This window comes from Plasmodium coatneyi, chromosome 9 (genome assembly GCF_001680005.1).
Source record: "Plasmodium coatneyi strain Hackeri chromosome 9, complete sequence".
Classification (NCBI taxonomy): domain Eukaryota; phylum Apicomplexa; class Aconoidasida; order Haemosporida; family Plasmodiidae; genus Plasmodium; species Plasmodium coatneyi.
In genome coordinates this window covers 1,414,577-1,439,921 of record NC_033564.1, presented here as the reverse complement: position 1 = coordinate 1,439,921, position 25,345 = coordinate 1,414,577, and the positions used below count along the sequence as shown (strand labels likewise).

Sequence of the window (25,345 nt, the reverse complement as noted above, 5' to 3'; positions counted from 1 at the left end):
CCGGTTTTATATGACCAGGAACCAACTGTTGTCTCAATTGAACGTGTGAACGTGATCCGTTGTGTTGTGTGTAGAGCGCAAGGGGGGATGTCCCAAATGGCACATGCAAACGGTTAAGGATACGTTTGCAATTTTCTCTTCGCTCCGTCTTATTGCTTATGCGAAGAAGTAGGGATGAGCTCTCATGAATTATCCTTCCTCCGATTGTTCATTTGGAAAATTCTTACTGAAGGTTCTTTTTGAGGCGAGGCTCTTTTTTAAGTACCCCGACCGACAACCGTAGGAGTACCACGTCTAAACCACGCGCAACCGCCCCCCACATCCACACTGCCACCCCCCCCCTGGATAACCAAAAATGGATATCGAGAACGCCAAGAAGCACCTGAGCGACCTACAGAAGGAGAGGAGGAAGAAGAAAATCTCCCTGCCGCGTGTTCTGAAGGGGAAGGTAGTCATCAGGGAGGAGCAGCAGGAGCAGTACCCAGGGGAAGACGCCCTGGAGAAGCAATTCCCCCATATATTTAAGAAGCCCGTGATTCACTTATGCGCAGAGAACGGAGTTGCTAACGCGTTGGATAACGTGCTAGATAACGCACTGTCTAGCAGCGTTAAGACGAAAAAATTCTTCGACGAGACAGACTCGACGAAACTGTTGGACGACACATGTAGAGGGAACTACACAGAGAATTCTACACTGCAGGAACTGCTACACATGAGCACACAGGATGGTGACACGCTAAACTTGGGGGTGCTATTCACTGGGTTGCCAGCACCAGGAGGACACAACATCGTATGTGGGATGCTAGATAGTCTAAAAAAGAAAAATAAAAAAAACACCTTATTTGGATTTATTAACGGATTTGAAGGCGTGAAAAACTACTCCTTCATGGAGCTGAAAAATGAATACATTAGTATGTTCCGAAACAGTGGGGGGTTCGATATGCTGAAGAGTAGCTCATTCGATTTTTTAAGTGAAAGTGGAAAGAAGAAGTGCTTTAAGATTTGCAGACAGCTGAACTTGGCGGGGTTGATTATCGTAGGTGGGGTAGACAGCCATAGACAAATCACTCTTCTAGCGGAATACTTCGAGAAGGTACACTTCTTAGCGGGGCGCGTGGATAATGCAACGCATGGGGGCGAGGACCCCACGTACCAAATAGTGAGTGACCTGAGCGATGAAGAAATAAAGGCCAAGTATCCGCGAACAGGAAAGAAACGAAACAGGAAAAAAACCTGCATCGTATGTGCACCGAAAAGTGTGCACAACGAGGTGGATAGCAACCTAGTCGAATGTTCACTCGGTTTCGACACGACCATTTTTACCTACTGTCAGTATATAAGCTACTTAACATCCCACGTGCGAACATACCAGAGTGGGTACCATTTTGTTCGGGTCATTGGGAACTCCTCCAGTCATGTGGCATTGGAGTGCTTCCTACAGACTAAGGCAAACATAGTTCTCATCAGCGAAGAAATTAAAAAGAAAAAAAAAAAACTAAAGGATGTAATTGACTTTATTGTCTACGTTGTAGAGAAGAGGTACGACCTGTTCAGCAAAAGGTATGGCATTGTCATTGTACCTGAGGGGTTGTTGGGAAAAATTGGAGAATTTAAAAAAATGGTTCTAGACCTCCTCTGGGCCAAGAAGCAGACACTTAACAGCGCACCAAAAGTGGAGGATGGGGGAAGAAGGATAGTTGCCCAGTTTTATTCAGACAATGCGGAAAGCGCGAATAGTGTAGAACTGTTCCGCTCCCTCCCCGCCTTCTTCCAGAAGAACCTTTTGGAGGAGATCCAGTCGGAAAGGTTCAAGGTATGTCTACACGCCGAATGTTTTTTCTCCTATCTGATAAGTTTATCCTGAATAAGGGGGAGGGGGTTGGCATCCGCCACATCTTTGCATCTTCCCTAAACCTTCATCACCACTTCACTTCCCCTCCACACACACTGTTTGTTCAGTACTCCCGTCTAAAGACAGAAGAGCTGCTCCTATCCTTGGTGAAGGAAAAAATAGAGCAAACGAAAATGAAACACATCCACTTGGTCCCGCACGCTTATACGAACGAGGTTACTTGTTCCCTACCGTCCAATTTCGACTGTGCTTACAGTTACCTCCTAGGCATGGGGTGCGTCGAAATAGCCCAGAATAACTACAACGGGTATTTCTGCGCTGTGAGGAATCTGAAACATTTGCTCCTCAACGTGGATAAGGTGCAACTGGTGGGGGTACCGCTGTGCGGTTTGTTGCGGGTGAAGGAGGTACCTCAGCACGGATGCAACGACATTGATTCGGCAGGGAACCTGACCGAAGATGTGGATCACCTCGAAAAAGCGATATTCGTTAAAAGAGCAAAAGTGAACCTAAACGTTAAGTACTTTCTCACTTATAAAAAGCACCGCACTGAGTTGCTCTATGCAGACACGTACCGAACCCACGGGGGGATTCAGTTCGAGCGGAGTGTGGCAAACGATGGGGACGAACACTTGGTGGGTTCCCCAAGTAAGCTAAACAGGCTTCTTTCCAGTACGTTTACGACGTGGGATTCCAATTGGGGGGAACTATTCAACAGGGTAAATTTCACCGTGTCAGGGCTGAGCGGGGGGTACTTCTCTGGAGGGGGCACCCACGGCATCGAGTCGATCAGCGTGGAAAGCATTGCACAATGCGGTAAGGCGCTTACCCCAGGATGCTTCATCCAAAGTGGAGTAACTCTGGAGGGTAGCCCCTCCGAAATAGAGCGGGCCCTGAGCAGGACCCCCATAAAATTCAACACGAACCTAATCAGGCACAACAGCGAAATCGTCTACGTGGATAGCCACTTCGAATCGAAGCTAAATTACACCCCATTTAAGCACATACAAAAAATGACCCATTTTTATGCCGTTAAAATGGGGCAGGTGAATATTAAAGGGAGAAGCAGATGCATTGATTCCACCTTCCTTTCGGAGAAAAAAAATGTAGGAGTTGTCATCCTCTCGCATACCGTGCCAGGGGTCAATAACATTCTGGCCGGGCTGCATGAACGACTGTCTATGAATAACACAACGCTGATTGGATTTGTGAGGGGCATAAAAGGATTACTGAATAACGAAACGTATGTCCTTAAGGATAGCCATTTGGGTAACTGGACAAATTTAGGAGGAGCTCCCTTGTTGGGCGTGCAACTAAAATGGACAGACGAAGATGGGGGCGTAGTCCGTGTGGATGACCTCTTTCAGGAGAAACGAATCAACCAAATAGTGGAAAATTGCAAAAAGAACAAAATAAGCAACTTAGTTTTTATAGGAGATGAAAAAGTAGTTACCCTAATGAATATACTGAACGATCACTTTATGAAAAGCAGGAATAACCTGAAAATCACGACCGTCCCTGTGTCGCTATACAACAGCTTCTACAGAAATTTGGTCGAGTGTAGTGTTGGGTACCATTCCATGATTTGTACGATGAGTGACATTATTGGTAATTTGCAAAGCTGTGCTGTGAATGCAGGGAATTACTACTGCTTTGTTAAGGTTCCCACGAACGTATCATCCTTGTCCCTGTTGTCTGTCCAATTGGAAACCCACTGTAATGTGTGCCTAGTCGGGGAGTGCATAAAGTATCAAATGCTCAGTCTGCAAGATCTGGTGGAACAGATTTGTTCCATAATCGTCGAACGAATGAATAGGAGAAAATTTTACGGCACGATTTTGTTCAGCTCCAATTTGCTCCTAAACATCAGCGATTTCTCCCGCATGGTTGCGGATGTGGAGGGGAACATCCAGGAGGGCGATGATCTGGACGGAATAATAAACGAGCCGGACCTCCCGAAGGGGTGAGCACAACGGGGGTTATTAACACGTTGCATTGTCATTACTTAATTGCCACTTCACGGCTTTATCCATTTATTGCCTTTCCAATGCAGGCCCCTTAGCAAGCTGACCAAGGAAAGCGCAGACCTGCTACGCATCTGCACCAGGTCAGTGAAGGAGAAGCTGCTCCGCAAGGAGAACCGACACGACGACGAGGTAGACTGTAACTTTGAAAACGTCCTGATCGAGCAAATTAAAAAACACATGAACAAACTAACCGAACAGGCGAAGCAAACCAACGAACCATACTCCTTCGATGGGCATATGAAATATGTACACACTAACGTCATGGGGAAAAGCATCAAACTTTACAATGACCTAAACTACATACACCATTTTAACTGTGTAGTAAAAAATATAGACCGAGAAATAAACTGTTGCATTCCAACACACTTTGATAATTCGTTGGCCTTTTCACATGGACTGCTGGCTGGGATTGCCATAGAAAATGATTTGGTAAATTACGTCACCTCCATCAGGCACCTACACTTGAATAAGAAAAATTGGAGCGGCTCTCTCTACCCCGGTTCCTACTTTGTGAACCGAGATGACGCAGGGGGCGTAGCCGGCATAGCCGGGATAGCCGGGGTAAGGGTTTCGCCACAACGCATAGCAAATGGCGGTGCATAACACATAATGCATGTGCATCAATTAACCATTTTGTCAAATTAACTGGATGGCTGCGTCTGGTTTATGGTTGAAGCACGCTCGACATTGTTCATCCGATTCGGTTCACCATTGGTGGTTCTTCTTTGCCCCCCTTGCAGTACCCCTACACCGCGCCCGTGCCCGTGTCGGTGAAGTCCAGTCAAATGGCCACCATCAAGCATAATGCGGAAACGGTACGCAGAACAGCAATTACCTAATTTGACCCCCTAAACCCTGATACCCTCGCAACGACACAACACGAAAACATAGCTACACATGCCGCCAATTCATTTCTTCCATTTACAGTGGGCCTACAACGACTGCTACATCTTCGTTGGGCCGTACCAACATGAAGTCAACGCAGACAGCCCCGGATGCCCCTCTCACATTTTCTGATGGTGGATCACACATCCACGCAGGGAGAAATGCACAAGGGTGACCCACAAAAAGACTACCATTTTTTTTTTTTTTTTTCCAACTGGTCAGGTCATAATTTTTTTTTTTTTTTTTTTTTTTCCCTACCTTTCGGATTAATTCAAATGGGGGTCACCCTCCGTGAGGTGAATATGTACCCCCCATATGCGAATTCCATCCATTGAGAGGATACATAAAAGTTTAATAATTATTTAAAAATCACATGGAAAAAATGAAGTCAGCGATGAAAAGAAAAAGGAAAAAAAAAACTTTTACCCTCTTCACAACTAGTTATAGTCCAAGTGCTCCCGTTGAGAAGAGACTAGTAAGAGTGTTGCGTAAGTGGCCTATGCGACACCATCACATGGAGGTAAGCTGGCCGCTTCAGAGGAGCCAACCCGCTAACCCATTGGTTACCCTCATAAGATTAGGAAGCCGTCCTTTGGGTTATGATGCCCCAATCGAGCAGCGCATGTAGTAATTTTTTTCACTTCTTCTTGGGGGAAGGTAAATTAATACCCAGGACCCGGTTCAGCTTCTGAATTATCACATTATTTGGGATGGCCTTCCCATTCTCGTACTCTTTTATAACGGACTCACTTTCGTTGACTAGTCTAGCTAGCTGAGCTTGTGTTAGTTTTTTATTAATTCTCGCTTGTTGCAAGGCTCTGGAAAAGACTGGCGTAACCCTGTCGATGCGGAAGTTTTCGGTTTCCTGTTCTATCTTGGCTTTGTTTTCTATTATTAAATTTCCCTTGCAAGATTTGTTTTTTCCTCCGAGGAATTTTTTCTCTACCTCCACATCGATGCCTAGCTTTCTCGCCTCCCCTATGTTCTTCGGCTTGGGCTTCTTCTCCGTTTTGTGCCAGATGACGGGCTTCAGGTCTTGGTGGTCCATTTGGCGCGGTGGAATAACACGGTGAGTTGTAAATGGGTTTAGCCACTCAGTGGTAGATGTTGTGTGGTTTGTATGCCACGGGCGATTCGTTCGTTCGGGTGAGTTCTGCCCACGCGGAAGGAACCCTTTGTGGTATATGTTGCTACCCCTACACGTACCGCTAAAGTCGCACAAACAACCCCGAACGGCTAGGCAGGGCGGGAATACTTCCTACTACGGAAAAAACCTGCCGAAACTATATTCTCCGTCGTATTGCAGTCCACGTAGATGTACGTCCACGCGAGAATCAATTTCTTCCCCGCTGCGTTTTGAGTTGTAATGCGTTGCTTCGATTCACCTGGGTGGTTAAATCCACTCGATGTTTTCGCTTCTAATTTGAAGTGTTGTAAAATGGGTAAAAAAAAAAAAAAAAAAAAAAACTGCATATCATCTATAATTCGGTGGATTCCCCATTCGGGCGCGTTGGTAAAAAATGTTGAGAATACCTTTGGTCGCCTTCGCTTCGCCTTGTGCGCTTTTTTTTTTTTTTTTTTTTTTTTGGCATACATTTTGGTGCATGTGAGGGGATTTTTCCGTCACCCGGTTGAAGCGTGGCCACTTTTCCGCCACATCTTTGCACCTTTCCACATTCCGCTTCATTTCTGCTCCAGCACATGAAAAGGCAGTGACCCGTGGAGACCCCCCACGCAGTTACACAATTTGCAGTGCCTAACTAATAAGTAACTTTCCTAAGCGCAACTTTTTTTTTTTCCGCCACGTGCCACTGCATAGCTCCTCGCACGTACGTTGCTACATTGGTCAATTTTATTCGGCAGTTTTTTTTTTTTTTTTTTTTTTTTCCCTACGGTGAGGAAAACATATAAAATTGGGAACTGTGTGTTTGTGTGAGTTTATTCGATACATCGTCCTTAAGTTGATTAGGGGTATCCCCACGCCGCATGTCAGCACTTCCTATTTTGGGAACTCTCATCCAACGTCCCATGAGGAGTGCCCCATGTGAACTGCCACAAGTTAACACTTCCTCTTTTGGAAGCGTCTGCGCCGCTTCGCATCACGCAGGAGTGTAAGAGGACCCCCGAAGGGAACACCCCCCCTTGTGTATTATCTGCATATTACTTGCTCATTCGTGGTGTGGTCCAACCCCCCTGACGCGAATCTCCACAACCAACCCTTCGGAAGCACCCAAAACAACACACACGTAGTTTTCACCCCTCCTCCCCCCGTAGACAGCTTAATGAACTGCTTCTTCGCACTCTTCTGCGTGTATTGTTCTGTGTGTGTATTCTTCACCTGCTACAATGGCGTGCGATTTAGAAAAAATTGAGCAGAAGGAGCGGGAGCAGCCCAACGTCGTCATTCAGTTAAATTCGCTGGGATTGGATGAGCTCATATCACTGACATTGAAGTTGGAGGAGGTACGATGATGTGGTTTCTCCGTGGGGAGATCATGCTGGAACTGCCTACATGTGTGTGTTTTTATTAACCCTCTAGTTGAGTGGCCCTGACGTGCAGGCAGAATACACCAGTTTGCTCATCTTCAAATGGTTACGCATTGCATTTTAACTGACACTTCCCTTCTTCTTTTACATTCTTACACCGTTCTCCCCCCAGGAATGGAAACTAATAAAAAAGAATTACGCCATTTTGGAAGGCGCAGTCGTAACATACGACAAATGCAAAAACTCCGTGGAGCAACTAAACCCCACCAAATTCGAAGCGAAGAATTTCAATGCCTTTATGAATGAGTTAGAGAGATCCGAACTGATCAAATTGTGCAACAAGGAACAGACTACTAGCAGGAGAGTACTCACCGGAGGTGAAGAACCCAAAGGGAAGGACAGCCTGCAGCAGCTCGACACCCTGATTGATCAGATAGACATTAACAAGAAGGATGCAGAGGAAGAGAAGGGGCTGGAAGTCCACATCCCCCTGACGTCTCTGGTTTATATACCGGGTAAGGCTGATTAGCGCCACAACGGGGTGCACAGTAAGGGAAGATCGCCCCTTCGCTGCACCAATTCACTGCACCCATTCGATTTACGCATTACCCCTTGACTGCTCCCCCCCTAGGCAAAATCGTCGACACGGAAAACTTCCTCATTCGCATGGGGACCAACTACTACGTGCAGAGGAACGCCAAGCAGACCATCGAGTATTTTAATAACAAAATAGGGAAGCTAAATGAACAAATAAAAAAGCTCAAAGTTACCCTCATAGAGAAAAAAAACGAAATAGACCTTTGCAAAAATTACATTCAACTGAAGAGGCAGATGCAAATGACTGCCGCAGGAGGTGCTGCTACCGGTACAAATGCAAACGTGCAGCAGGCCACGCCGCGTGCTGCCAATCCGTAGAAGCGTGCATCAAGTGGAAGGATTTTTTTTTTTTTTTTTCCCATGTGCAGGCAATTTGGCACGCATTTTGATCGCACCCTTTTTTTGTTAGAAGGAGTTGCTCCATTCTGCTCCACTACAATCAGTTGGTTACTTCCAAACGGCCATCCCTGCATCAGCCTCATTGTGATAATCGCGTGAGGTGTACCACAGGGTGTTCATCTGCGCTGTGTTGCGCTATCTCATTTTACGATGTCCATGTCTATGTCTTTTCTTTTTTTAATTCACTATGCATGCTTGGAGGGGCATCCACCAAATGTGCAAACAGACGCATCTTGTAAAGGTGTATATATACACATGCTTATCCCACGCGGCTAGGAAAAGAACCCTCCCTTCGCGTAGGACACGTTCTTTATTATCCCAACGTGCTCACTAACGATATGCTTCAGCATCAGGGTTACGTCGCTTCTTGAAAGAAATGCTGCGTAGACACATAAGACACTTTCGGAAAAGTCGTGGCAATATATACCTATGTTAGTAAAGGCATGAATTAAGGACACCCAAAACTTTACCTCCTTGTAATTTCCCCCAGAGAAAAAGGAATGCAAAGTGAAGTAATACTTTTCAATGTCGTCATATGTGATATCCATACGTTTCGTATTTTCCGCTACGATTTGTAAAACTTTTTCACTCACCAAGTGGTAGTACATGGAAGATTCATTTTTCAATAACTGTAGAAACTCATCCTTCAGCAGGATCAACAAACTTGGATTGCAGCGAACTGAGTGACTAACATTTCTGAGCATCTCCTTTATGCTCTCCTTATTTAGTATATCCATAACTTCAGGGCAAGCCAACTTTAGCAAAATGACTTTTGTTAGTTCGTCCCTCCAGGGGGGGTAGCCCTCCTTTTCACGGCCAATCCCACTGTCACTTCCCCCTCTGGTGAGTACCGCCTCGAAGTAGGCCCTGAAATATTTGTGCATGTTTTCGCGTATGTCCTGCATGCGTCGTTTGTTCTTCGGGTCTCTGCATAGTGTGTTTGTGAATGTATGTGTGTGTTTTTGGTTGGGGACCATGCAGGTGAGCTGCGTTGAAAGTGCGCGCAGATGATGAGGAAGGATAAAAGGTCTACTAATTTGGAGCGCCATGTGGCCAGACAAAACGCCTACCCCCGAACTGTGAGGCCGTCTAAGTCCTGAATGAGCACCGCTGCGTGGGTTATGATATTGGAGGGAACACACAGTGATGTGAAACGTCTAAGAAGAAACAAGTATGAGTAAGTTGGAAGAACGGGTCGCAGCGTGGGGAAAACACCGCTTCTACCAATCCAACTGCACATGCACGAACGAACCTTTTTTGTGGGTCCCCCTCAAATCGCTACCCGTGTGAGACAGTCTGCTTCCTCCTTTTTGTGAATTCAACTCTCCGGTCCGTTCCTGAACATCCGTAAGTGAATTAAAAATATATATATATAGTTATGTGAAGGTTTACGATTCAGGGTGGACGCAGCACATAAAAATTCTCTAAGTAATCTATACGCACACAGGGGTATTCCACCTATGGGCGCAAGAACTTTTTTTTTCCTCCTGTGATACCACTTGATCCAGGTCCACTAAAACGGGGGCGTAGAGAAGGAAGTAGAAAACGTCCTTGTAATTATTCCCGTAAATTAAGCAAGGCAAAAGGGCAATCAAGTCATGCTTGAAAATTTGGTGGTGAAAAAAATACGTCTTCAATATGATGGAGCAAAATTTTAAAAAAAAAAATTTCCTCTGATGAAGTATGTTAACATTCCTCATGATGAAGTCAAAAAACGTTACGGCTGGAAGGTAGTTTTTAAATTCCTTTACAAAATGGGTATAGAGATAATTAGACACATGGAAAAATTCCTCTGGTGAGGAAAAAAATAAAATAAATTCTGCCATAGGAATGATGATAGATGTGTTCATGTGAGGTGAAAAATTCTTCTTAACATTTTTTACCAATTCGTAGGAGCTGCTAATAAAGTTACCGTTCAGAAAACATATGTTCATCAGGATGGTTATACTATGGGTGATAAAACATGTGAAGTAATTCCTCTTCATCTGAACGGAGCTGCTTTTTTTTTCCTTCTCAAAAATGTTGTAATACGTATTTATCATATTTTTTACGTATAGGAAAATGCCCTTGAGGAAGTCTACATGGTAATGTTTCTCAATGGTGGAGCATAGGGTTGCTTCTTCCTCTGTTGCTACGTTGCAGTGGGTGCTTCCCCTTTTAGGTGTGGTTATTTTTTTGCTTCCTTCAATGTTGGGGCAGTCCCCTTTTCGACTCTCCTCTGTGAGCTGTTTCTTACCCACATTTTGTTCACCCCCTCTCAGATGCTCACTAATAATGGCATCCTCATTGTTCCCAAAGTAGGCACTTAAAATGTTTCTACTGGCAGTGTAGAGAATTAGGTCATTCACGTAATCCTTTTTCGTTTTTGACTTTTTCCTGCTCATTCGTTCCACGAGAAGCTTCAATCGAAGTTCGTCTTTTTCCCTTTTCCTGCGAAGAGAACGGGCCGAATGTTACCACTTTGCATTGTAGCGCAGCGCAATTTTTTTGTGGGAGGGTACGTAGGTACATACACATGTGGCTATATGCATCAATTTTTTCAGATATGTGTTGTCCTTCCCATGATGTGCACCCACCATCACCCCCAAGAGGGACGCGTAGAGTCAGGCCCCTCCCCTCCTTGCAGTACCTCTCCCTTAGCAACGCGACGTAGTCCTGTCTGATCAAATCAGCTATCACAGAAAAGAAGAAGCAACTCATCTGTCTTTCGACGTTTATAGGTTCGTTTTCTTCCACTAGGAAGTGAAAATACTTTGTTGCTTCGGTGAAGGAGATGGTGCGTTCTACTTGGCCCACCTCCTTCTTCCCCTCATGTGTATTCCAATCATTAAAAACACACTGGTTAAAAATAAACTTTAGACATCTCATTTTCGTTTCAAAGTCGTTCGAACTGAACAGCAGCAAAGCTATGTACATATTTTTGTAAGCGCTCTGTGAAACTTTAAGGAGGGAAAAAAAAATGCTGCTCAAATTTTTCTCAACATGTTGTGCCGCCAAAATGTAAAAAAAAAAAGCAGAGTTATTTCCTTTCCAAATATTTGGAAAGCAGGAAAAAAGTTCCATCGCATCCTTTTCAATTAGCCTTATTAAATTGACCATTAGGATCTTTTCTCTATTGTTTGTGTGACTTTCGCTGTCCACATGGACAAGCAGAAGGCGAAGAATCGCCCTTTGTTCTTTACTTCTCTGCTGCGAATTTGGAAAAGAAAAGCACAAGGGGGGTGGTTAAGGGAGGGAGTGTCAAAATGGGTATGTCATTCGGGGGGGCGTCTTTTAGGGGTGCTCCCTTGTGTACGAGTATGCGTTTATATATGTACGCGTGTGTGCAAGTTGGCCCCCCACCCTGGCTAGCTTTTTCATTGTGCTCTTTTTTTGCATGACTTGTTCATATTTTTTATTAACAACAAGTCGTAAAAAAAAAAAAAAAAAAAAAAAAAAAGGACAAGGAAGCACATTGGAAGGTTTGCAAATAACGCATTAAAAAAATAAAATAAAAATGGGAAGCCCATCTAATACCGCAGAATCTTTATTCTTTCTCTTTGACAGATGTAAAATTCAAATTTTAATTAGAGTCCCCTGGCACATGCAAATGGGGGTAGACACACAAGCGTTGTACATATAAACATTACAGCGGGCTGTGCTAGTGTGGTCTGCTAGTGTGGTCTGCTAGTGTGGTCTGCTAGCGTGGTTTCTTTCTCCTTTTTCCCATTTTAATATGCAAAAAACGGGGTGGGACAACGGCCACAAACACGACATCATGGGTGTAAATATAGCTACACTGCAATTTTGTGTTGTGCCTTTGAAGCATTGAACTCACGCTTACATACTCATGCACATATTTTTTTTTTTTTTTTCCTCCTTTTTGTAGCCCTCCTTCCCATTCCACTCTTTATAGTATTTTCAAAAATTTATTCACCTCTTCAGCCCGGTGAAGCATATACGCCAAATACAATTCCCTCATCAGCCTTATCAGACATTCCCTCGACTCGTCCTTCTTGCAGGTTTGCAGCTCCAGCAGCTTCTTAACCTCGTGCAGCTTTTCTCGAATGTCCATGGTAAAAAAAAAAAAAATGAACAAAAAAAGAACAAAAAAAAGGGAAAAGCAAAAACAAAATGCGAAAAACCTTAAAAACATCAAACAAAAAAGTAATGGCAAAAATGTTAAAAATTAAAGCTGTTCTTATTTCCTTGCCGGGAGTATGCAAAATGTTCCTGCCCCTATATTACCCTTATACTGCGCGCGAATTCTTTAATTCTTTTTCAGTGGATCTCCTTGGACGGTAAAGTGAATGCCTTCATTTTTTGCATGTTCATTCACATGGGTAATTTTTTTTTCTTAACGCACTCGTCAACCCCCGTGGGGTGTAAAATATATAAGCGCATTCTGGGGGGTGTGCGTAACAAAAGGGGGTTCCTTTTTTCTGCCCTTTGTTTTGGCCCTCTAAGTAATTAATTTGGGATTTCTTTGCAAAATGTTGCGGATGCGATTCGTGGCTCTGTTCCTTTTTTTTCCCTCTAGAAAATTTTTTCTTTTTTTTTTCCTTCTCACAATTGGGGGACACGCACATGTGCACACGTATCCATGTATTATGTGTATATATGTGTGTTTCATTTTTCCCCTTTGTTGCGACTACACGTGGCAAGGCTCCTCGCCCTCCTTCCGTTCGACGTACAAGCAGGTCTTCTTGTCTTTCTCCTTCTTCTCCTCGAGTGAACAGGAGTTGTTATCTTCCTTTTGCCCGTCGCCATTAGGCAAACATATCCTTTTCCTGTCTATGAACAGCTGGTCGAATTCCTTTTCATCAAATAACTGTGATGAGAGTCTAATGCGGAAGTTTTTCTTCTCCAAAAAATTTAACTCGTTCTTGGTTTTTTCGCTGTCAGGGAGGGCATTGCTTGCTTGGCAGTTATCATGGGAGTCATTTTTTTCGCCCACAGTGGTGTTAAAGATGCTGTTGATGAGGTCATCCACGTCGTTGTTGTTGCCACTTGTGTCAGCGCCATTGCCAGGGTTATTCTCCCCCGATGGGTTGTCACTCTTGTTGTCCTCCGCCTTCCCCTCGTGCAGATCCCATAACTTCTTCCACTTTTCCCTCCGCTTCTTCTCCTCGTCTAGCCAGAAATCTTCAAAGTACTTAAAGTGAATGTTGTACGTTTTGTTAAAAGTAACGAACAGCTTCTCTTTACACTTGGTGATCACTTGTCCGTAGCTCTCGCAGCCCTGCGTAAAGAATGCAGAACGTGGCAAAATATTAGTTGGGAGTTACACGCACGGTGCTAACATGAACAGGTGACACGCTGCTAGGGGGCGCCGCTTGCGTGTTGCACACCGGGGCGTACCTTCAAAAAGCGCTCGAAGGACTTCTTCTTGTTCTCATTTAAAAACTCGGACAGAATTTTCTCCACCTTACGAATGGAAGAGAAATATTTCTTGCTCGTTTTCTCCTTAATGTTCAGTAGAGTCAGTTTCTTCATCTCATCAAACTCGTCCAGCTCCTTCTTCCGGTTCAGCTCCTGTATTATTTCGTCGATCGCCAGGGAGAGACACGTGTTGAAGGTGTTCTTCTCGTTCATCGGGTTGGTCAGGTAGTAGTAAATCTGCAAAGGGGCAAATTATCGCATCGATGACAATGGTAGGGTCCGTTTGTGGGGTCATTTGCAAGGATAGAGACGCATCACACGCAAAAGGGGAAATGTAGATGTGACCATGAAGCAGCTTTATGGCTAACCTGCGGAGGGGCGATGTACTCCTCAGACATGGGGCATACCACGTTCTGGTACTTGTCATACACCGTGTTGTTGCGGTCCAGGTAGAAGATGACCTTGTCCCGGTTGAAGTTGTTGAAATTCCAAAAACTGTGCGCGTTCTTTATGTCCTGCCAGTACTCTACGGGGAGGTTAAAAGGGGGTGGTGGTTATACGGTGGGGGTGAATATGCGTGCACGAATTGGGAAGGCGCACACTGAAGACACCACTGTTGTGTAGCACCTACCTGAGTACCCAACGGCCTCCTCACAGTGGGCCAGCGTCGAGACGAAGCAAGTAGGAAGCACCACCTCGTCATACGACGTATTACAGTAGACCTTCTCCTTCTGGTCGATAATATTGAAAAGCAAAAATTGTTCATCATTCTCTGAAAGCATATTGTTGATGTAATATCTGTATATGTCATCCCTGCAGGATTTACCCGATCGCATTAACTCTTCCTTTTTTTTCTTGTAAAAGTGGACCTCCTTCTTATGCTTGAAGGTGTCCAGTATTCCTTCCTCCTCTTTTGTGAACGCCGAAATGAGTAGGTAACAAGCGATTTCTTTATTCTCAAAGTAGGTTAGGTATTCAATGTGGTTGTTCACCACCACTGCCACATCGTACTGTTGTATGTTTAGGGAGTCCTTATCCCTTTCTACGTCGAAGGAGGACACACTGGAAGCGTCGTTCAGCGAATGCACGTATAGGAGGATCTGTATTAACTTCTCTAATTTGTCCTTCCCAGAGTAACACAGAAGGATCCGCTTCTTCAGCATGTGAAACTTCTTAATGATATTTTTCAGCAGATCAAATTTTTCGGAAATGTTAAAATCTTTCAGAAAGAAGTTGCTTTCGTCGAGGAGGAGCAACGGATGCACGGAGGCGTCCCACTTGTCCTGGTCGCTCACGTTGTCATAGATGAACTTTTGTATGCCGCTCATGTAGGTTATGAGGAAGCACCGTTTGTTCATCGCGTGAGTGGGTTCTTCCGGGGGTACCACTCTCCCCACATCGGTGACCACTTCACCGGTACGATCACTCCTTGGTGGGTCCCCCCTCTCCCTGTTGATGACACAAAAGTACGCAACGAAGCTCCTCATTAGGTTGGTCAAAATTTTTTTGTCCTCCTCACTCTGACTTAGCTGGATCCTCGAAATTATTGTACTGTCGAAGAGGGCACTGTTGAGAAAAAAAAGAGACGACAACAAACTCCAATTCTCATCCAACACGTTGTTCAGAATAATTATCCTCCTGGAAAAGTTCAAAAAACGGAGGTCATTTAAAATGCTAATTCGGTTTAACAAGTTAAAATGGGACATGTCCAGGATGATGACATCACAGGGGACGTGTAGAATCTTCGGCAAAAAATCCACACAAATGATTAAGTTTTTTTCCTCCGTTTCTATCTTGTTTTCTAGAATGCTCTCCTCACTCAGGTAGACAGTCACATTCTGAAAAGATTGAAACAAACTTTTCCACTTTATGATGTTTACGACGGACGTCACGATAACGAGGTTTTCTTTCTCCTTCAAATTGCGATTCACAATATAGGCGGCCTTCAACTTCCTGGAGTTGTTTTTCTCGCTGTTTATGATAAGGGCGTAGTTCTTATTGAACAGGTGTTCCACGTATGGGTATGCCACGTCGAAGGTGAGTTTGTGCCGCTCATGGGGGTGGGTCATGTTAGACTCATCCGACGAAGCATCCCCCTCTTCCAGCGTCTTCCCCACCGGGTTTGCAAAACGCCGCTTCAAATCCTCGAAATGCTCAGAGTAAAAGGCGATTTTCTTCCTAAAGTAGGGGAACCTCACGTCGGGAATGCCTAGGGCCCTCCTTGTGCCCTCCCGTAGTCGCTGCACCCTTGCCTGATACGCACAGTAGTACTCCCTATACTTTGAAAACAAACACGTGAATAACTTTTCCTTTGCCTCGATAAAGTTCAACCCACAGGACTCGAATTCCTCATCCTCCCTCTTCTCCCTACCAGGGCACTTTACAATAACGTATTCATGCTCAAAAAAACGGGACAAAAAGATGTTATACCTTGTCTTCATTTGTAGTTTGTACAACTCAACTTTCTTCTTCTCCGTTTGGAAAATATGATTCACTGAGTTTAGGAGGTCACCGTTGTTGTTCCGATAGATGTAGTAGAAGATGTAGCGGATGTATCTGTTTCGGTAGATTAGGTCCCTCACATTCATGATTTCTTTGTTCAGGATCTCTACGAACTCATAATACTGGTATGGCAGGTTCTTCAAGAGCTGCTCCGTCGCGTTGGAGGCAGCACCCCCTTCGGTGACCACCCCATTATTCCTACTCATCTGCACGTAGGTGCATATCTCATTGTATACATTTTCGTAGAAGTAAAAGTCGAAGGGTTCTATAACATGCTCGTAGTAGTTTATGTCTATCATGTTTTCTCTGTTGATGAACAGCGGGTTCAGCTTTTCCGTCGTCTTTGCGTCAGGGAGGGCTTCACCCGGCTGCCCCGTAACCGCGTCATTTTCCGCTACATTGCTACTTGTGTTTTTTTCATTTTCTGTGACCATCGGTTCGACAATCGGAGGGGCATCGTTCATCGTATCTGCGGCTTCCGCCACTTCGTTCTTTACTTCGTTCTTTACTTCGGCTGCTTCCCCGGAGGAGGGCCCCCACTTGGCCCAGTTAAACGAATCGATGTCACGAAACAGCAGGGCGTTCCACTCAGAGAGGGAAAAGATCGATACGTACTTCAAAAGGATGAAGTGCACGTAAATGAGCAAATTGGACAGGTAGTTCACCTGCTTCAACGCATGCTGGAAATAGAAGTTCTCACTTTGCACCTGGTCCACATTCACGGGGGAGCTGCAATACAGGTTGGACTTCCTGCTCAGCAGATTTTGTATAAACTTCGACTGGATGTGAACCCCCCTTTGCGTGCGCGCTTTCCCACTGTTCCGTCTTCTCTCATTTGATTTTTTCTCACTCGCCGTTACATCACTCGACTTTACATCAATCGATCCTTGACCTATAGTTTCCTTTTCGTGGGGCTTCCCTGCCTGGTCGCCATTCCACCTCCGCAACTGAGCTGCTAAGTCGCTTCTGTACTGTCGCTTTTCAACAAAGTCAATATACAGGTCTACCTGCTTGTTCAACCGACGCAGAGTGGTTGCATCGAAGAGGTAAATTTTTTTTTTTTTTTTTTCTCCTCCGTTCGATATTTTTAATATACTTAAAAACGTACAACAAAGTCCTGATCCGTCTGTCATTCAAGTTTTTTTTTTTTACACTGGACTGGTAAAGCAGCTCCAATATGTTGTAGTAATTTAGCAGGCTGCTGGAGTTGCCCCTTCTTCCTAATGCTCCACTTGCTTGCCTGATGTTTGTCCTGTTCTTACTAACTTTATTTTCGTACTGCTTGATCCTTTCCCTTATTTGATATGTCTTTTCCACGTCACTGAGGTATCTCATGACGAATTGGTTTTTCACGTCGACCATTTCGTTTCCCCTTTGGGGGACACCACCCATGCAGATCACGCCGTTCATACTATTCATGTTTCCCCCGTGAACTACATGCCTGAGTGCACCATCCTGTGGAAGCATGTTAGCACCAAGCGTGTGTGGTTGGTTAATCCAGCCGGATGGATTCACAACATTGGAAGGATAGTTGGAAAATTTCGTCCTCTCCTTACTTTTGGAGGAAACCATTTTTTTACTAAAGCTTACATTCTTCGGACGGACGTTTCCTTTATATTGTTCCGTTGTTTGTTTTACCTTCCCGTTTAAGGTGGCGCTTTTGTCGTTCTTATTTAGAGCACCTCTATTCATCGGTTCGCCACTCAACGGAGGACCCTTCCACTTTCCCACATTGGAGTTGTAACTGCTACTATTATACATGACGTTGACTGTTGTGCCGGTTCCGTTTGGTACTTGTGGGGTGAAATAGTTTGCCCCCCCTGCGTTTGGATTTGCCTCCTGTTGGTTCACTGGGTTTTCACTAATGGGGGCTTGGCCGGACAGATCTCCGTTTGGTACATTTCCGGGCTGATCCTCACGGTGACTGTTCTGTCTATACACCCACTCGTGCGGACCGGTGCTACACACGCTGTAGGCCCCCTGCTGCATGGGCTGACCATTCGGTGAAGAAATGTCCACCCCGCCTGGAGGAGGGTTCACGTTTCCCCCAACGGTGCCTACTTCATTCGCAACGAAGGTGTTGTTGCCCGTTAAGTCACTTTTCAATCCGGATGACATGCTCGGGAAGAAAGGTCCGTTATTGTTCATGTCGTATTCTATGTAATTATTGTTGACGCTGTTCGGGTGGTAGGTATGGTTGTTCTGCTTTAGCGTGATGAAGTTATACATGTCACCAGTGGGGTCGTTCCCGTTGGTGGTGTAAACACTTCCGTGTGTTTCCTTAACGTTTGTACTTCCACCGGGGATCTGTTGCTCTTCCTCCACGACGCAGCCACCATTAGACATAACACCATTCGATAAAACACCATTCGATATAACACCATTCGGCATAACACCATTAGAAATAACACCATTCGGCATAACACCATTCGATATAACACCATTTGACATAACACCATTAGACATAACACCATTCGGCATAACACCATTTGCGTAATAGCCGAAGGAGTCCTCCTTGTTCACCCCCGGGGGAATGCTAAACACGTCGTCCTGGCTCGTAAAGGTAACATTTTTTTTCTTCTTCATTTGAACTAAGTTATCCGTTTTATTGGAAAATATTTTATTTTCACTGTACCCATTTGGAACTTGTTCGCTGCGGGTAGGTGCACTCGTTCCATTACTTTGGGAGGAGTGGTGGTAGTCTTCACTTGGTCCATGTGCCTCCTCAAAGTTGCCATTTCTAAAATGTATCTCCCCTGGATTTTTCATTGAGTTGATGAAACCCACGTCTACATTTTCCTGCATGGGCTTATCGAACTCATGAAAGGGGGATCCAGAATAACCTACTTCTTGTACCCCGAGAAATTTCTCATACTTTGCTTGTGGATGCATGCTCTCATTCATACTGTTAACGGAGCCAATGGCATGTTTACTGATTTCACCTTGGACTTCACTTCCGTTGTGACATGGGTCTATATTTCCATTTACATGGTGACTGGAACGTGCATCTACCATATTGGCAAGCTTATTTGCGTAGCTGTTGTATGATAGATGATTGGCGTCACTTCCATTGAGGGACCCATTCATATTGATGATTCCATCCCCGTTGGGTATGTCACTGCGATGACCAGCAGACTCCCCATGGGGAATACCCCCCTTGCATTCGTTCTGATGAAAATAGTTACCTTCCTCACCAATGCGTGAGGTACTAACTGTTGCGGTCTCATATTCAATGGGGGCACCACCTATCCCACCCACGATGAATCCATTACCGTTACCGTTACTGTTACCGTTTTGCATGGAGACATCTTTGCTCTTTTTGTACAAATGCCCGTTAATATATTTACTTGAACTTACAAGGTGGTTTGGGAAGGCATGATTGCCGTTGCTCTCCACGCTGCCCCTTCCGCTTTCTTCCGCCCCCTCATCCATGTGGACCACTCGGTTGGAGATGTAAATAGAGCAACAAATACGAATGGGCCAAACTATTCTTTACGTCTTTGTGCTGTATGTATCTTCCACTGGGGAAAGGGTTACTCTGCTTCGTTGCACTTCTTCCCAGGTTAAAAGTTGTGTTGCTATTCTACCCTTCGGTCGCAGGTGTTTTTTTTTTTTTTTTTTTTTCCGGTCTTTCTATGCGTCTATTGTCTCTCTGTGCGTCCTCTTCCTTTCGGGGGAGTCATACTTTTAGGGTCTGTTTCGGCACGCAAAACGGGGGGCTTTCCGTTGGTGGTGTTCAGTTCGCAAGGTTGAACGATATTATAACTGACAGAGGTGGGTATAGGACGAGGAGTAGTCCAGCAACCTGGGCGATCACTTAATTAGGGGGCATTCGCGCAAGGTAAACAAAAAACGGGGTGAAGGAGCTGATCAGGTCTCCAAACAAGTGACGCTACAAACCGGTGGTAATTCGCACAAGCTGTAAACCCTTTTGTCCGCTGCAGCTACGATGGTATAACCGAACACATAAACTTATCTGCGCAGAGGGGAACTCTTTCTCTTTGGAGGGATCCACAGAACTTGTTGTCATATGCATATATGGATGGATTGCTCCAAGGAACTCCCCTTCATTGTACTCTATCCTCACACCAGTCGACCACCACAGTTGCCACAAAAAATTGCGTCTTTTAATACTTTGTCCCCCTCTTTTTTTGGGGGGAATTCCCCTAAGTGCAACTTGGCCTCTCTCAAAGGATGGGGGGGGAAAAAAAAAGTGTAGGAAAATCTCCCTCCTTCCAAGGGAAAAAAAGAATAAGTGCGTTTTTCTCCCCAGGCGCCAACTTGGCAATTTTTATTTCTATACGTGCTCTTCAAAATTTTTAAAAATTAAAAAAGGCCAAGTTGGCGGGAACAAAGGAAGGAGGGAAAGTACAATAGTATGGCAGCGCTAGCCCGGGAAAAGTTGTACATACAAAAGGGGGGAAGGCGCAAGGTATAAACGTGGGATAAACATGGGATAAACATGGGATGAACATGTGAGGAATATGAGTGTATATATGGCTGTACATATGGCTGTATGTATGCCTGCGGGTACACTATTAATTTACTGGATCGTACGCCACTGCATTCGTTCGCATGAGGAAGGAAACCCTCTTTTTATCGCCATGAATGCAGCAAACGTAGCAAACGTAATAAACGCAACAAGCGCAACAAGTACAAGCACAACAAATGAAACAATCACAACAAACGCAAAAATGGGAACAAAGGCGCTTTTACATTACAATGCAGGTTCACGCAGCGTGGGAGGGAATGATTGTAGGTGGGAACTTGGAGCAAAAGTACAATTGCTGCACTGTCATTTGTATACATAATATTATATAGCGCGTTTTAAAAAAAAATACGCTCATATTTTTTACGTACATTTTGAAAAGAAAATGCCCTCCTGGGCCCCACCCCCCCATAAAAAAATACGCGGAAATTAATAATATAATATGTCCTTTCTCCTAAAATTGAAAATAGAAGGGATAATTTGCTATTGTTAAAAAAATCGTTTCTGCTTAAATTTTTTTTTTCCGTTTTTTGTTTCCATTTCCATTTTTTGTTTCTGTTTTCCATTTTTTTTTTTTTTTTTTTTGTTCAGCTGATTTGAACCTTTGCAACCCTCCAACTATTTTTTTTTTTTCCAACAGAAATATGCACACAGGAGAAAAAAAAAAAAAAAAAGGTTGAAGTTGAAGTTGAAGTTCAAACAACAGATTAATTTCTTTTCTTCCTCCTCCCCGTTGTCAATTATGATATTTGCCGATTTTGACTTTTCATTTTTTTCGAGTCCATCCGCGGAAAAGCGGTATACCCATTTTATTTCTAATGAGTGTCCCGCCGGAATTGCGCCGATACTTTATCGAACAGTATCGCGTTACCCTCTTAAGTGAAGACACATAATACCTTCCTGTCCATGTGTGACCTCTCTTAAGCGCTACATACACTCCGCTGAGTACACCAATGGAGGAAAATACAAATTAGGGGGGGAAAATAAAAAATATTATTTTTCCCTCCAGCGGCTCCGCTTGTTTTATTAACCCCCACGGGGGCAGGAGCCTTCAACGCATGGACTTTTCTTTTCCTTTCCCTTTTTTATGTGTGTGTGTCCACCGCGGTCCCATTTGCCTATTACCGCTACGTGGTCTCTGTTGAGTGCGAGGAAATCTTTTCCTTTTCTTCCCCACGAAGAGCTTCCCCTCTGTAGAAAGTGTACCGCGGTAGGCGCCAATCATGTGGAACCTTATCAACTACAACTACGGCGGGGGAGACGCAACCGGTGACGGCAATGATGAAGGAAACGCCCCTAGCGGAAACGACAACGTAAGGCATTACTGCATCTATGAGTGACTCGGCTGTTTGGGGAAAGTACTCTATATTTGGTGTACCTTTGTTGGTCCGATATGGAGTGTATATCTACATACCCCATGAATGTGAGGGGTGATTCCCCCAGAGGATATAGTTCAGTTGGGAGTATGTCATCCCCATGACCTTCACCCGCGCCAGTGCGAACCAACCACCTTTGGTCAAACACGCAAACGCATGTGAGTCACAACACCCCATTCGAGGCAACCCCTTCGCTTCATCACAGGCCACCGCGAACAACTACAACCTCTGGAGCATGCTAGGATATGAGGTAGGCGAGATGAACAGGAGGAGCAAAGACTGTCACACGCATGTTTCTTCACGTAGTAGACGCTCCGTGCTAGGATACGTCTGTGTACGCACCTGCAAATAATGCGAGGTGCAGTTCTGATCGGAAAAAGTGCGATGTGCCATCATTTTTTTCTTGGCGCCATTGTTGCATAGTGCACATTTCCACCCCCTGCTTCACAGCAGGACAATCCGAGTGTAGAAGAAGAAGCTAGCCAAAATAGCAATGACCAAAAGGAAGTCCAGTCAAAGGAAAAAAAAAAAAAAAAAAAAAAAGCAGTAAAACATTTCGTGAGAGTGATTGACGAAGATGGCAACGACGTTGTTGAAAAAACGCTCGGGGAGGACATAAACGAAATGGACCAAGATTCATCAGATAAAAAGAAAAAAAAGAAGAAGAAAAAAAAAAAACATTTGACTAGCGAAAATAGGGACAAGTCCCCCTTCCTCAGCGATCTCAGTTCCTACGCTGACTACGGCACAAGCGATGAAGGTAAAGGAAGGAATGAGTCCCACGTAACGAATGAGGATGGTCTGGACAAGCAGCAGGAATGCGACGCATCCATGAACGAGGAGGAAGGCACTGTGGAAGAAGCCACTGAGGAGGTTCCCAGCGATAATGAAGCAGACGGTGAAGGTCAGGCCGGGCAAGAAACGGCCTCCGCCATGGCCAATGAATGGTTCTTTGGAAAGATCAAAGAAATTTTGGAGCCAACCATGAACCAGGAAACCATAAGCGAAATGATAACGAATAAATACAACAGCTTCAATGAAGCCAACTCTGGCATTTTCTATCTAATCGAAAACCTACTCGTCCGTACAAACACCCAAGAAAAAATGGAACTAAATAAAAAACAAAGAAGCAGCTACCTGTACAATCATTACAACTCAATGGATTCTTCCGTTAATGAACACTACAATTTTGTAAACTATTCCATCTACTGTATTAACAAAGAGCTAGCTGCCAATGTGGAATTGGAGGCGACCAAAATGATAAAAATTTATCACTATGCTTTTAGCAAATTTAAAAAGGATATAAATTTTAAGGACCAGATTTTTGCCGACTTGGTGAATGAGGCGGATGAGGTTTCCACCTTGATAGTTAATGAGAAAAACAACCAAAAGAAGAGGATCCCTAAAATTGACTTCCTCATTTTGGTAAATATCAACAGTGATAACTACAACAACATAATCGAATCGCACAGTGTGCAAACGCCCAAGTTGAAGCTCGAGGAAATTTTTAAAATTAACGTTAATTGAAGCATGACATGTAAAAGGGGGGGTGGTAGCTATATGAAACGAAACAGCACTTCCAGTTTGTGTACACGGGGTAGGGGGTTGCGGCCCCTACACATCACTGAACTGGCCAACGTTCTGATATTATGCCTCCCCCCTTTTGATAATACAACGCCGATGTGAACAATCGCACCACGTTAAAGTTTTTTTTTTTTTTGGTGTTTGTCTTTTTTTCTGTTTATCATCTTTTTTTTTTTTTTTGTCATTAAAATGTTTCAAGGTTGAAAAGTTATATTTGCCCTCCACGCGTTTTATATGAGGGTGGAATATATATATTTTTTTGAGTACACATCAAGGCATTTTACAACGCGACTATAGTTATGCTATAATTTAGCGATGTGAAAATGCCTTTTCCTTTTTTCTTTTTTTTTTCGTGTCATCCCTTTTTGTGCCCTATTTGCACGAATTTTTTGTTGAATAATGCAAAGACGCAACGCGATTCGGTAAAATATTTTGTACCTTTTATTTATTTGCACACGGGGGGCGGAATGACGCCACGGTAGGGTGGTTGTTAAGTGTGAAGGTACCTAATGGGGTGATCAGCATTTCAGTGGGGAAAAAACCCCAATTCATTACTAAACAGTGCAATCTGTTAGTACGTAAAAGAAAAAGGAGTAATTGCACGGAATGATATATTCTCTTCGGTAGGAGCACAGTGGAAGAAGTTGTCACACTTTTGCTATATTCCATAACAGAATATGCATTTGTTCGTGTTCTATTTATTGCCTGACCTGGTCATACAAAAGTTCCACCTTTGCGCATTTTTTTTTTTTTTTTTTTTCCAGCTAGCTATTTTTACATTTGTTCACTTAAATTACGTTTTGCAATTCGCGACAAGTTCGTGTAGAATCGTGCTCTCTCCTTTTATCATCCGAGAGACACGCGTTGTGTGTTTTTCCAACTGATTAATTCTTTTATGAACTTGCCCCCCCTTTTTTTTTTTTTTTTTTTTGCGCGTCTTATATCACATGGTGCGGTTCCACGGCGGGACTTTGTTCTGTGGATTGCTCCCTTTTGTTTGATTCCCATTTTGATGAATTTGTTTGCACCTTTCGGGAATAGTAAAAGAATAAGGCGAATTTTGTGAGAACCAACTAACCTGCGCATTTTTCGCGCATTCGTAAAATTAACCTAGTGAGAGTGGGGAAATAAAAATAAATGCAGTGGAAAAGCGCGGAACGATGAGAATAATGTCCTCTACTGGGAACGCTGGGTGCTCCCCAGGTTGGCCCATCCACACTGTCACATTTGAGCTTCTTTCATGGCGAGCAAAAAAACAGCGTTAAAAAAAGTATAGGTGTATCTTCTACAGTCGCGTAAGAGCACTTGCAATTATCGCGATTTTAAATTTTACTTAATTAGCGCTACGTGACATGGTCACTTAAAAAATGTTGGGGGGTGTTGTTCCACACTGCGCAAGGGAGTATATACATGCACCGCCAGTGTTCCATACATGCTCGCCTACAAATACATAATCCTATAAATGTATGTACGCATGATGTAGGAAGAATTTTCACCACCGTGAGCAATTCTTATGCGGTACCACTGGCCTAATATGATATCCCCCGTTGCGTTCAACAACCAGGCAACAACACTGAATTCGAAAAAATAAAACACCTTATTCGAACAAGTCCATAAGTAGATAAACGAATTAACAACAGTTACCGCCCGACGTATAAACATACGTTCGCCTAGTCAGCTGAAAGGAATAACGTTTTTTGTGTAGAATGCCAAAAGGGCAAAGAAAAAAAAAAAAAAAAAAAAAAATTGTTTACTCTTTCACCCTTTTGAGATATAAAATGGGATA

At 44.0% G+C, this 25,345-nt stretch overlaps 6 protein-coding genes across 6 annotated transcripts; 3 read left to right on the top strand and 3 right to left on the bottom strand.

Moving 5' to 3' along the window:
* Nucleotides 1-355: 355 nt before the first annotated feature.
* On the top strand, nt 356-4,896 carry PCOAH_00026220 (Uncharacterized protein; the record flags this gene model as incomplete). Its single annotated transcript, XM_020059427.1, has 5 exons — nt 356-1,813; nt 1,960-3,815; nt 3,906-4,440; nt 4,620-4,694; nt 4,807-4,896. 5 exons carry the CDS (start codon nt 356-358, stop codon nt 4,894-4,896), a joined length of 4,014 nt encoding a protein of 1,337 aa, XP_019915026.1.
* Nucleotides 4,897-5,401: 505 nt separating this feature from the next.
* PCOAH_00026210 (Multiprotein bridging factor type 1) lies at nt 5,402-5,812 on the bottom strand (the record flags this gene model as incomplete). Its single annotated transcript, XM_020059426.1, has 1 exon — nt 5,402-5,812. One exon carries the CDS (start codon nt 5,810-5,812, stop codon nt 5,402-5,404), a length of 411 nt encoding a protein of 136 aa, XP_019914949.1.
* A 1,298-nt stretch (nt 5,813-7,110) lies between these two features.
* On the top strand, nt 7,111-8,166 carry PCOAH_00026200 (Prefoldin subunit 5; the record flags this gene model as incomplete). The annotated part of the gene is made up of 3 exons (XM_020059425.1): nt 7,111-7,227; nt 7,424-7,766; nt 7,883-8,166. 3 exons carry the CDS (start codon nt 7,111-7,113, stop codon nt 8,164-8,166), a joined length of 744 nt encoding a protein of 247 aa, XP_019914818.1.
* A 353-nt stretch (nt 8,167-8,519) lies between these two features.
* Nucleotides 8,520-11,607, bottom strand: PCOAH_00026190 (Uncharacterized protein; the record flags this gene model as incomplete). The annotated part of the gene is made up of 6 exons (XM_020059424.1): nt 8,520-9,174; nt 9,318-9,357; nt 9,500-9,584; nt 9,744-10,677; nt 10,877-11,436; nt 11,590-11,607. The coding sequence occupies 6 exons, from the start codon at nt 11,605-11,607 to the stop codon at nt 8,520-8,522; spliced, it is 2,292 nt and encodes a 763-aa protein (XP_019914725.1).
* Nucleotides 11,608-12,877: 1,270 nt separating this feature from the next.
* Nucleotides 12,878-19,542, bottom strand: PCOAH_00026180 (Uncharacterized protein; the record flags this gene model as incomplete). Its single annotated transcript, XM_020059423.1, is given in 5 exon segments — nt 12,878-13,468; nt 13,588-13,845; nt 14,016-14,134; nt 14,240-17,205; nt 17,219-19,542. The coding sequence occupies 5 exon segments, from the start codon at nt 19,540-19,542 to the stop codon at nt 12,878-12,880; spliced, it is 6,258 nt and encodes a 2,085-aa protein (XP_019914863.1).
* Nucleotides 19,543-21,822: 2,280 nt separating this feature from the next.
* PCOAH_00026170 (Uncharacterized protein) lies at nt 21,823-23,502 on the top strand (the record flags this gene model as incomplete). Its single annotated transcript, XM_020059422.1, has 3 exons — nt 21,823-21,912; nt 22,181-22,225; nt 22,426-23,502. The coding sequence occupies 3 exons, from the start codon at nt 21,823-21,825 to the stop codon at nt 23,500-23,502; spliced, it is 1,212 nt and encodes a 403-aa protein (XP_019914992.1).
* Between the last annotated feature and the right edge of the window lie 1,843 nt (nt 23,503-25,345).